The sequence below is a fragment of the Argiope bruennichi genome, chromosome 3, assembly GCF_947563725.1.
Source record: "Argiope bruennichi chromosome 3, qqArgBrue1.1, whole genome shotgun sequence".
In the NCBI taxonomy this organism is placed as follows: domain Eukaryota; kingdom Metazoa; phylum Arthropoda; class Arachnida; order Araneae; family Araneidae; genus Argiope; species Argiope bruennichi.
In genome coordinates this window covers 30,988,466-31,002,019 of record NC_079153.1, presented here as the reverse complement: position 1 = coordinate 31,002,019, position 13,554 = coordinate 30,988,466, and the positions used below count along the sequence as shown (strand labels likewise).

Here is a 13,554-nt window from a genome sequence, read left to right as displayed (position 1 = left end):
CATCCATGAACAGAGCATACGACCTCTATTGTATTACTAGTAAATAAATAAACTTATTAAGAAGATAAGTAGAAAAATGAATTGAAGAAGTTTTGTAAAAAAGCGACTCTGTAAGCCTTCTAATTTTGATAGTTCTAGTATATATTTATTATTTATAAGGAGAACGCATGAAAGTTTAATATCATCACATTTTACAGTTTTATATTTTTCTGAACAAAATACGGGGAGGGATGTTAGGGATTCACTTACTGATGACAATTCGAGTTATAAAGATGTAAATGAGGCATAATGATGTAATGATGGCATAATGTGGCCTATTATGAGGAATTCACAATGCTCGCTTTTACTTCGTAATCATTCTTATGACCTTAAATGAATACGAGATTTTTAAACGATTATGATAATATGGTAAGGTTCCATTCTAAAAGCTACAATAAAATTACTCAAAATTTTTTAATTAAAATTTTTCTGCGTAACTTCAAATTTCAGAAGATGGATCACTTGAGGCCACCTGAAGCCACATGGGTTCGGAGACGGTCCATGACGATGTTGAAAGAGACGTCGTTGACGGCGGTCACCAACATCATGTCCACTGACGACAGATCTAGAAAAATATTCAAAATTTTCGTTCTGTTTATTTGCTTGATGGGGTTCCTCTACCAAACTGCGACATTCTTCACCTACTACTTCGAGTATCCTGCTATTGTGGATATTGATATTGAAAAGCCCCTATTTACAGAAATGCCAGGGCTTACCTTTTGTAATGCCAATGGGTAAATTGTACTTATGTTGCTTATTTTCATAAATAATTACATTTTTAATTTATATATTTAAATAAAGAATATATATATATATATATATATATATATATATATATATATATATATATATATATATATATATATATATATATATATATATATATATATATATATATATATATATATATATATATATATATATATATATATATATATATATATATAACTGCACAAGAGCGAAATGAGGAAAAGCTAAAAAAGGGGAGAAATTATTTTTCCCAGTGTTTATATAGTGTGAGATTTTGATAGGGATTTCTTTACGCGTGTCAATTTAGGTAAGGGAATATAGGTATCTTTTAAAAAGAATGTGCTTGGCCGGACAATTTTTATCCCATCACTCAGAGTGTGGGAACCACCGACCTAAGCATTTTTACAAAACTTCGGTTGAATTAATTAAGTAGAAAAAGTGGAATGGGATTATTAAATAAGAGAATATTTCTTTATAAAGATAAAACTTTGGTAATTAACATATTTAACTCCTTCATTATTGACCTAGCCCAAATTCTATACTGGTGGAGGGGATGCATTTTGTTTCAGGATGTAAAGAGAGGACGTACTTGATAATAACTCATTTTATATCCTACACCCCTAATTTCCAACAAAAACTGCTTTGCCAGGTTTGAATTTTCTCGGCTGATTGGGCCGTGCCAGTTGTGAAAGGGTTAAAAATGTTGTAAAGCGTATTTTCTTCTGATACCTCAAATCTAAATTTTTAAATACAATTTCATATCTCATACTTTTGAATTTTAAATATAAATTCAAATCTACCAAACGAACCTAAAAACAAGCAATTATTTAAAAAAATTATGCTATTATCGATATTTGTAACTCCTGAGAAAAAAGAATTAAAAATACAGAAATATGCGCAGCAGGTTTTTATTTATTTATTTATTTTTTACTAAAAAGTATTATGAAATTATTTTTAGCATTAAAAATCAACTAAATTATGTTAAATTATTAATTGAGATCTTGATTACAATAGACCATTGATCCATTCATGATGATGACTGTGATCTATCCATTGATCTTTGATTGCAATTGGCGTAGGAAAATTTTGCTCTATATGTCGAATTTATCAAATTTACAGAAACTTTTTCTTTAATAAAAATCGAATATACCCGAAAAATATCGGTATATTAAGATTTTTGATGTATGTAAGTCTGACTGTATTTGAGCTTCTTTTTGTAATCAATGAGATTTTTTTAAAAACCAAGTTCTTATTTATTATTTTTCCCAGATAAACGCCATTTTTTAAATTATTAAATGAGTTTAACCATTTTATGATAGGAGTGCGCTTTATTTTTGAAAGATAAATAATCTTTTCGAAGAAAAAATTAAATAACGACAGAATGTTTTATATAACAAAAGACCACTGCTGTAAAACCTAGCATCCATATGTATTTGAATCGACTTATATCTGCTAAAAAGTTTATGTTTTTAAATCCGCGTCACCTGTATTAATTTCCTACCAAAATTTAAGTTCTGAAAACTATTTTCTTTTCTATTTGCTGTTGTCTTTCAGAATCAACAAGAAGAGATTCTGCTCTGTCTATCCAAATGAATGTTACTTAGCGACCAAATCCCTGTGTTCAAAGTATCCTTCATATTGTGAAGCTAATAAAACTTTGGTAAGAACTGATTGTAATTATAAAGGCTAATTTTTTGAATCTCAGATTCTTTTTACTCATTTCATTGAATCTCATTGTTTCCACACACTTTTTTTCATCTATGACTGGAAGAAAAATCAATGAGAAAAGAATGAGAGGAATATAAAATTAATTTAGAGTTCTTTTTACCTTGATTTAAGGATTAGTTAATTAAGAACTGATCGATTGTGATGTCCTTTATAATTTTCTGCCTTTTCTGGAATTTGATTGTCCTCTTCTCTTTTAATTTTTTGAAGCAAACTTTGAAAGAAAATTAAATTATTGTCAAAAGATTCAATTTCAGCTACATAACCATTACATCATTCAACTTGTTAATATCATCGGTTCTGTAGGAGTTCCGTACAGTTTAAAGTTTTTGACATATTAATCATTTTTTTAAACGAAGAATTTCTTTTGCATCTCTTAGTGACAAATAAAATAAAATATAAATCAATGTTTTGAGTTAATTATTTTATTATCTGATTTAGCAGTTTGTTAGTTTTTTTTTTATTTCAGGCAACATATAATAAGAAAGTTTTTCGATCGGCAAAATGAATAATAAAAAAGATGAAAAATCACTCCTGCTCTAAAATTTTGATAGTTTTTCAAGTTGATTTTGGTTAGTAGGATCCAAAGGAACGATCTCTATGAAACTTTTTCGGTCACTCCCTAATAAAAGTATTCTTCTTCGTTCTTAACATGAAAACTGTGAACTTTGGATAGGATCGTGAATGCTATTAATACGCAGATTTTTATTATCTTAGGAATCGTTATAAATGCTAATCTTAAATAATGCTAATACCTCTTTTTCTGACCCGATGATACGCGTTCCGTCAAAATTTTATTCCAAAATACAGCACATGAGCGTTTTATTTTTCCTTGTTAGTGAAGAAATTCGTGTATGAATTTTGGATGCCTTCTTTTAGACCAACTGAAACCAAAATTTGGTACAGAAATACAATTTCAGTGAAAAACTCACTTACCAAATTCATATATCTAAGTTAAAGCATTTTTGAATAGACACGTATACATGCTTGGGGGAGTACAAACCAACAGATGGTCATTCCTTTGATAAATTTGATTTAAAAGTTGATATAGATCTGCACTTTAGATGCTAAAACTTTGTTTTTAATTTTAAATTCTACTTAAAGAGTTTTTAATTAAATTCTTTAAGTTTTATAATTATCATATTCCCTTGTACTCTGACTGACAAACAAATTATTATTACTTATTGTAGGTTTCATCCAAATTTTAGTAGAAATCCACCAATTTCATGTGAAGATCACACATTAAATTTCATTCTCCTAACTCAAAACATTTTATTCATAGACAGACAGACATATTTTCGAAAATATTTTTTTTCAGTTTAAGGAAGGTTTGAAAGGCGGAGATTAGTCAAAATCTCGAAATAGAAGTTTTTTTGACAATTACCTTTTCTTTATACACTTCATGTATGAGAAAGTTAAAAGAAAGTAGAAACAAATTATACCTGACCGTCGGTTAATAAAAATAATAATGAATAATGGAGACTTCTTAGATTTATAAAGAATCTTTTATTAGTATGGTGTAGAACCGCCTTTGGCATGTAATACAACTTGGATTCGCCTAAGAATCGATTCATACAAATGTTGAATAGTGTTTAGAGGAATATTGCACCATTCTTCCTGGCGATATTGTGAAAGTTTTGGAGGAGATGCCGGTGGGGGATATCGATTCCGTATTGAACGCTCTAAAATAGACCATAACGGTTCAATTATATTGAATTCACGTTAATGTGCGGGCCAAGGCAGATGTTTAACTTGATCCTCGTGTTCATCAGATCATGATTTGACAAGTCTCGCTGTATGGATAGGTGCATTATCATCCTGGAAAATTCCATTTCTTGCAGGAAACAAAGTTTGCATCATAGGATAGATCTGGTCAGCTAAAATTTCTCTATAATTTTCCCCAGTGATCCTTCCTTTCAGGGTTACGATTGGTCGAACAGAAAACCACAACATGGCTGCCCATATCATGACAGATCTACCTCCATTCTTGAGAGCGGGAAGGAGACAATCACGATCATATGCTTGTGCAGGTGTCCTCCAAACGTGCACTCGTTCTGTTGTGTGAAATACGATTCGTCAGACCATATTACTTTCTACCATTTATCAATCGACCCGGTTTGGTGAGTGTGACACCACTGTAGACGACGCTTACCATGAACATCTGTGACAAGTGGCTTGGGAATTGCTGCTCTGCCATAAATGCTCTGTTTGTTAAGATGCTTTCTAACTGTAATTACTGACACTGGAGAATCCAGATAGGAATTGAGCTCTGAGGTCATTTTTGCTGCAGTTGTTCGTTTTTTAGACATTACAATCCTCTTCAATACCCGTCAGTCTCTTTCACAAAGCTTCTGTTTCCGCCCACTATTTTGTTTTGCCGAGCTTGTCTTGTTGCGCTGTGTATATGCTGTCATGACTTTAGACACCGTACCTCTAGAACAGACTAAAAGTTAGGATGTTTGTCACACTTGCTCCGGCGAGTCAGACTCCTAAAACTTGTTCACGTTGAAAATCTGAGAGGTCCGACATTTTACACTTTTGAAAAAAATCTAAGAAATACAGAATTTCAATAAAGCTAACACATACTACCAGAATATATATATTGCTATTTATAAAAAAACTGGTGGCTATTATTATATTTTAATGCTTAGGAAGCGCATTCAAAAATGTCACTTTTATTCACAGGCGTTTCCATTATTTTGATAACCACCTGTATATCGATGATTTTTTTATTTGTCTCTTTTCAATAAGTTCTATAAAATATTCTGTATTTTCATTTATATATTTTCTAGGTCCCTAAAAATTCATCTTTTGGCAAGATTGACGAAATGACTTTAGAAGAATTCTTGAATGTGGGAAATATTGTGGAATTAGCTTTTCCACAGTTGAGGTATGTGGCAAAACCATACTAATTTTTTAACGTAACTGTTTTGTGGAATGTATATTAATATAATGAAATAATCGTTTGGGGAAATTTTACCGATGCTATCAGTTTAAATTACTATAAAATTCAGCTATTTATGTTACAATGAAGGACATATATCAGGCAAATGCTGAATGCCAGTCTTCCGATTAGTCGCTTGGTGTGTGTTCGAAATATTTGCAAAATATTGTTTATCAATTACGACGGCAATTGTTTATATTAAGCATGCACTAATGGTGAATGTTAATTAAACATGTTTTTGTTACGTCAAGATAAAACTAAGCAAGTTTTTAAAATCATATTTTAATATTAATGCACTATTATAGATTTCAAAAATGGAGAAAACTGAAAATCTAACACTTATACGTAAAATATTGAACCTAAAACGAACTATACGTTCTAAATGAGAAGAGAAAATAATGACTATAATAGCAATATTTTAGACGAATTATGTGATTAACGTTTTGCAAGTTTATTTATTACGTCATAACACCTATATTTAGGTTAACATTTTATTTATAAACGCCTATATTTGGTACTTTATCTACATCTTCTCGGCTTGCTGATTTACTTTTTAATAGAATTTACAAATGTTTACCGACATGCACTAGTGATGTTTTGAATTTAAAAGGATACAGCCAAATATTCGATATTTTGCCGACTTACTTGGTGCATGCCGGAGAATATTGAAATTCCCTAATTTTGGTCTTTAATTGCAACATATATAATCATTGCATTGTTTTATTTTACCATATTAATTCTCAATGCTCCAGTATTTTTTAAACTGAAGCAAATTTCAAAAAGTTGCATTAGTTCAGCATTATTATTTTGTTTCATAATCTTATTGCTTTATTCCTTCAGGTAGATTAGTAAATATGTTTTCTTTTTAAAGTATTTCTTATTTTCCATTGATTTATTTGTTTAATTTCTATTTCATTATTTGCTATTTGTTCAATAACTATAAAATTTGCTTTTATTATTGCAGTATTATATTATTGCAGCTTTTATTATTGCAGTATACGTTTTCTACTATATAATTAACTTAATATTTAATGTTTGTTCTAACATAAGTCCCAGAAATGTTTATATGTTAATTGATTTAGTAAAATAGATTGATAAAATGAGTTTCAGGTATAAAACAAACCGAAAGATTATTTTCAAAACTAGCCGCTTTTGCCGACCAGTTATTTTGACAAAATTATTGATTACATTATGGCTTCCTTAACAAAATACTTTGAGAGGAAAGCGATGCGATTTAATTTCAACTAAATGCGTAAAATACTTACTGAATTGAAGCGAATTCGTAAAAAACATGTGGACAGAAAGAAAAATCATTCAACATTGAAATTTTGGGTGTATTACAGAATAAATTTTACTAGGGGGCTCCGCCCCCTGCTCGCTTACGCTTGCCAATTCCCAAGAACTGCTAATGTAGTTCCTCTCAGATCGCTTCGCGATCCAAGCTCGCTTCGCTCGCCATCCATTAAACCACTTTAGTCCAGCAACAGATATATTCAAATTCAATTTATTCCAAAATATGATAAAACAATGAAAGAAATGAAAAATGTAAAGCAAAAAGTGCACTCTCAAAAATCACCTGCATCAAAGTTCTTTGTAAACACAAATAACCTTTCATTTAAACAACTATATACATCCACCAAAAAACAATTTTTTTAAAAAAAATGTGTTTTTCTTACAATTTTTTAAATTTGGGAACTATGCGATAGAAGCAGAATAAAAAATTGATATTTACAAAATAATAATAATAATAATAATCAAAACAAATTTGCCACTTGAATTTACTTATTTTTCCCAGTAACGTGCTTGGCAAAAAGAACAGTCTTGACATAGTCTCACAACTATGCTCCAGTAGTTCGGAAACTTCTCTCTGTACGCGTCTCTGTAAACGTTTTACCCTATCTCGTTCGTTACGACAGGATCTTCTTATGAACGATTCTTGAGCATTTTCATTCGACCTGTGTTCACTTTTTCGGCAACTTCGTTTTAAAATCTATACGGCACGACTTAAACTCATCGTGAAAAATTTTGTGCGTTTTTTGACCTTTAATTTTTTGCTTAAAAAATGTTCAAACCGATGCAAGATTAACATTCGCTTGAATTCTTATAAAAATCTAGGGTTGCTGTTTCCGGGCGAGGTCGAAGTGTTACCAAACGGCGATTAACAAATTCGGCCCGATTTTGCGTCCACGTAAGCGTTTTATATGTATAGATTATTTTTATAATATATATAAAAGGAATATATATTCCACATTCAATAAAAAAGAGCAGCTACTTCAATAGAAAGAAAGCAATTGAGTTAGAAAAGAAATAATATAAGCTAATTAATAAATGAAAAAATCTTGTGTAAGTTTTACGATCAGCCTAAATATATTTAACTTTGCATACATTAATTCCAACCACCTTAAACAATTTAATTTTTTATATTTTCTACCACAATTGCATAATTTTTTATAAAAAAATTAAGAAATGCACAAAAAATATTAAAATTTTTTTCTTTAAATTTAAATTAATTACTTAGTTTTAATTTAAAACTTATCAGTATAAAGTTAATATCATTTTTTTCTTAATTAATTGTAAGGTTATTAAAACGATTTTTTAAAAAAGCAGAATTTGAGTTATGGTAACCTACATTCCTTTCCTGTATATTATTATTAATTACAATTACTCCAATATTAAAATGCACAAGTCAAAACTGCATATGAATGTGCAAGCGAGCACAAAGTCGCTCTTTTTTGTAGGATTAGTTTAAACATATTTATATCTTAATTTTAAGGTAACACCGAAATTATTTTGGGGGAGTGACCTGATAGCTTGCGTTTGCATTGACTTGTTCTTCTCTCTCTAAGTTTCCGGGCTGTACTGGTGGTGGAGAAATATTTTAGGCCCTCAGCGGGGCCCTCATAGACTATGATTCTTCGGTCGATTTGCGGTTTGAACTTGGAATTATTTCACTATGAGACGAGTACTTTACCATTAGGCCAATGCGGTCTGTTTTGGCTTGGATGCAAGGTTTCTTTTGTAGATTATACGGTTAAAATTAATTAGTTAATTATGTTCTTAAAGATTTTTTAAGATTATCTTTAAATAATTATTATCTTTTTTCTGTGATTGTTATGCTTGTTTCCTTTCAGTGGTTTCAATAATACTGATCTGAAAGGACCATTTATCAGAGCAAAAACCATCCAGGGACTTGGGAGGATGGGGTGCTACAGCTGGCTAACTGTTGTTGATACGCCGGATGATCCTTTCATGATTTTAAGAACTTCAGTTTTACGTATGTGCTTCAATTAATTTGTGTTCATAGGATTTGATTGTGTTGAATTAAATCTAAAGTTTCACTGAATAAAATGAATACTGTTTCTATTGTTTAAATAAATATATTCTCTAAATTCTTAAATTTTTGAGTAGATATTCATTTAATAAAGCATATGATATAAAAAGTAAACCAATTGTTTGGCACTTTAATGGATTTTTTTCCCTTTAAAAAACATTAATGTCATTTAACTGTTTTATCAAAATGTGTAATTGATGGAAGCTTAAAGTACAATTTATAAACGCTGAAATATTTTAATATAAAATCAAAAAACATAAGTTTTAAAAATGTCTATTCAATATTCCATATATGGATATATAGATTATGGATATAATATATGGATATATTATATTCAATATGTGGATATTATAGAATATCAATGGAAAGAACCGTATAATATTCTAAGAATAATTAACGAATTTTACATTCATTATAAGTGAGAAATAAAAAAAATTCCTTTAATAAATGGAAGTTTCATTTATTTGCAGTTGTTGATGGAAATTATTTATTAAAATAAGGTGACTTTGTCAAATCAAACACACACACACACACACACACACACACACACACACACACACACACACACACACACACACACACACACACACACACACACACACACACACACACAGACATATATATATATATATATATATATATATATATATATATATATATATATATATATATATATATATATATATCATAAGAATGGAATATATGAAAGAATTATTTTGGCTTTTCTTGGTGTTTTATTTTTTATGAACAATGATTGAAGAAATTAAAATTTGTTAACAGTTAATTTGAAAAAGGAATTTAAAAATGGTACATTTTACATTCGTTGTGTCAGTTATAACCCGTGAGTCAATAGTAAGTAAACAATCTTCGTTTTCTCATTTTAGATGAAAAAGATAGTATTATGTTGTAGTATTTCATTGAGACATAGACAGGGGTTCATTCGAACAATTTTTCGAATCATATCCAAGGGCTTACACATTTCATCCAGTGAAAAATCGTGAAATTTATCTGTAATATGCCTGACCATTGCAGTTTAGAACTGAACATTTTGACAAAAAATGATCGAATGATACCAAAGTTTGTATTGGAACAATGACTGGCGAAAAACTAGTCATGAACACCATTAAACAAAATGCCTATTCCTTCATTTAAAAATTATTGCAGTTCCGATAAAAATTGATTATTTTTTCATAACTATTAACAACTTTAAAGCAAATGATTCAATCGTGCATAACCTTGCCCTTTTTCTTCAACCCAACATTAAACCTATACTGATCTGCAAGTATTTATTTAACAGGGTATGTATTTTGTAACATTTTTACGATTTATAACTATCAGAAAAGAAAAGAGAATGATTTATAATTTTAAGTCGAAGTACTTGATGAATTTATCACATGGGTCTAAGATTAGACTGACGTAGTTTGAAAATGGTCCCATAATTTGAAGAAAGCATTCAGACGCCAGTAAAACTAGGTAACAACAACGTTTTCAAATATCACCTATGCCATGATTGTTTAACCAATAGATAAATTCCACTCATTTTCCTCTATTTCAGACGAGCCAGTTGCCACATTAACCTTCGATTTGAGCAAAGACGACCAGTTCATTCCAGGGCAAAAGGCTGGTATTTACTTTTCCGTGCATTCTCCGTTTGTTGCTGCTAATCCTTATGAAAGTGGAAATTTCTTGAAAACTGGGTACATTTACAAGATACACATTTCTATGGTAAGAACTTAATGCATTTCGCAATGCTTAACGTTTAATTGTAGACCACTAATACTTTTAAAATAACTTTTTTTTAATTAAATTTTTGAAGTTACATATTAAATATAAGAATAAGAAAAATGTAATAGAAAAATAAAAAAATAAAGCATTTCTTTCAAAATTTGCTGGATGTTTTCGCATCAGTAGTTTTTGATATCTGCAGTTTATTTATCGCTTATTGAATAACAATATTAATGGGTTGTCGATCTATCTAATGATTGCTTCGTCTTCAAGAAAATTTTTCCTCATGTATCTAGTGATTACACTGTTATAAGTTATTTTATGCCAGTTTTTATAAGAAAGTTATTAATGTTTAGGTTAATTGCAAGAATTTTCATAGAATTATATTTTTTGAAAATAAAATTAATTTTTTATATTTTTTTGGAAATTGCTTTGTGTTTTTATTTTTCTACCAAAGTATGTGATTGCTTCTTCAAAAATTTCCTATCTATTGGCAGTTTTGTATGAAAAATAACCCTTAGCGTTGCCTAAAATATCCGAAGTAAACATTGAGTATTATAAAACTGAAAAATTATTAACGAAAGTTTTAAAGACTTTAGATGGATGAATTTGAATTAGTGGATTAAAAATGGAGAATCAATGCAATTCCAAGTTGTTTCATTACTGTCCATAAAATCATTGCTTGGATAACTAAGCAATGATTTTATGGATTTTTTTAGCAATATTCTTTATGTAATTCCTTAGAAATGATTTTTCATTTTAGGAAAACGAAGTACTGTTACCTTATCCATATCAAACAAATTGTGTTAATTATACGGAACTGTGGCTAAGAAATAACAGGACTGGTCCAAGAATACAAGAAGTAAGCTATTTAAGATTTTCAATAATTATTTTTACTTATTATTACTTACAAAAATTATTACTTATTTTTCAGGTAATATATACTTTAGATTTCGATATTAAAATAGACCATTACATTTTAAGTTAAACATAATAATAAATGAATAAAAGCATGCCGAGGAAAGATATTAAAGATTAGCAACCATCTCTGAGTTTACTAAATATATTTACCACCTTAGAGCTTAATTCCTAAAGATTTTCAGAAAAAAACTGACGAAATAAAAAAAAGAATAAGATTCAATAGGATATTTCCTTAGCTTTCAAAAAAATAAGAACAAAATGCAAGTAAAGATTTGCATAAACAGTGAAAACGGTTTTAAGTTCATCAAAATAAAACAAAAAAAAAATTATTGCAAATAATCACAAAAGCATTCATGATTATTTAAAATAATTTGTATTTACTTGTATTCATTGCAAATTTTTATAAATAAAAAAAAAGTAGAATTCATTGGGATATAGTCTTATTTCAATCAAAATCTTATTTAATTGATCAAAAGTTTGTAAAAAATCCCTCCTAGATATACACTTCCAATCTGTAATGACATATGCGCTAATTTTGGCAGCTCTAGATGAAATGATTTGCCTCTCACTTTCTCACGCATACATACACGATTCCATAAAAATGGCAAGGAGCCACGGTAGCCTGGTGGAAAGGTCTCGGCAGCGGAACCGGAGGGCCTCTGGTTTGAGACCCTCGTGTAAGCCTGTCTGGGGCAAGTTAAATCCATCGGGACCAAACATCCTGACGCTGCCATGGTTTGGAACTTGAAAAGGGTGGGTGCCAGCTCAGATGTCGTCTTCATCAGACAGCTGTTCAAAATGACGCGGCCAGTCCCAAAACAGCCAGCCTTAATGTTGCTTTAACCCTTTCTAGGGCAGTGGGAAGTATGCTACCCACCAAATTTATCAATCTTTCTATGAAATTATGTAGGTTGGCATGATTTCTGATAAATTTTTTTAGAAAGTCAGAAACTTAGATGCTTCAGTTCTTTATCTCAGACAAAATGATGTTTCTTGATTTGTTACTTAATTATTAATTAACCAAATTAATTAATTAATCAAATTAAATTTATCTAATAATCTAAATGTATCCCTTTTTTTATTCTAATTTCAAGCCTAAAAATATTTTAACATAATATGACTAGAAAAAAATGGCTCTTTAAAGGGTTAAATCGGGACATTAATGTGATTAAACTGAGCAAAACTAAGCCATGAGATTGATGCCATCTGTTTCGAATTCGTAAAAAGGAGATTTGAATGTTGCGTATTATTTATGACAGGAAATTATAAAAATATTTATGACAGGAAATTATAAATAAAAACTCAGGAATAAAAATTTCTAACATTAAAGCAATAATATAAGAGCGCTTTAATTTTTTTTTCAAATTTATTTCTTTAGATATTAATACATATATTCCAAGCAGAGAAACAGAAGTATAAATACGTTCTGTAAATTTCATGTCCACCAGTATGGAAATTTTAAATCGAATATATGTCAATGATATAATTGTAGCAAATAAAACCTTATCAGTCAGAGCAACTATTAATGGGGCATTATATATTTATGTCAGTAATTCTATCCACTTTTAGATGTGCCAGCATAAGTGCATGTTGGACACTACTACTAAGTTCCTGAATTGCTCATCGATCGTTGGTCTTTACCCGCACCATCTCAGAATATGCAGTCACGGTAAGTTAGCCCGTTATATTAAGGGGTTAGAATTGCTTTATCATTGGTTTCAATTCCATAATGTTGATCGAAGGCATATTATGTAGAAAAATGAGCAAAGAAGTCACTAATTGAATGAAATCTACGAAGGAATGGCAGATAATTATATTTTAAGAAATACATTTTTCGCATCATCTGTTTTTTTCTGTAAGTAAATATTATGTTTATCTATTTATAATTGAAGTGAGATGTCAATTTCATTGGTAGGTTTTTTTAAAAAGGCAAAAGATACGTAGAAACAAAAATATTGAATTACATCTCTCATTGATGTCTCTGTACTACTTTAATTCATGCCAATGACATAATTTTTTAATTATAAAAAGATTCTCTTCGAAAGTGAAACAATCCAATTATTTTATTCAATGTTGATGTTCATTTTGAAATTTTGTTTATCTGTCTTGCGATTCAGAC

General features: G+C 29.7%; 1 protein-coding gene across 1 annotated transcript; it reads left to right on the top strand.

The window, feature by feature from the left end:
• Positions 1 to 492: 492 nt before the first annotated feature.
• LOC129962802 (uncharacterized) lies at positions 493 to 13,190 on the top strand. Its single transcript, XM_056076798.1, has 7 exons — positions 493 to 773; positions 2,344 to 2,449; positions 5,307 to 5,404; positions 8,590 to 8,732; positions 10,345 to 10,514; positions 11,278 to 11,376; positions 13,005 to 13,190. The coding sequence occupies exons 1-7, from the start codon at positions 493 to 495 to the stop codon at positions 13,188 to 13,190; spliced, it is 1,083 nt and encodes a 360-aa protein (XP_055932773.1).
• The last annotated feature ends 364 nt before the right edge of the window (positions 13,191 to 13,554 follow it).

What these genes read in the sequence shown, in the direction of transcription:
- LOC129962802 (XM_056076798.1), top strand. Translation starts at nt 493, where the DNA reads ATGGATCACTTGAGGCCACCTGAAGCCACATGGGTTCGGAGACGGTCC. An exon ending in ACCTTTTGTAATGCCAATGG is followed by an intron (nt 774 to 2,343) that starts GTAAATTGTACT and finishes GTTGTCTTTCAG; the next exon opens with AATCAACAAGAAGAGATTCT. An exon ending in GTGAAGCTAATAAAACTTTG is followed by an intron (nt 2,450 to 5,306) that starts GTAAGAACTGAT and finishes TATATTTTCTAG; the next exon opens with GTCCCTAAAAATTCATCTTT.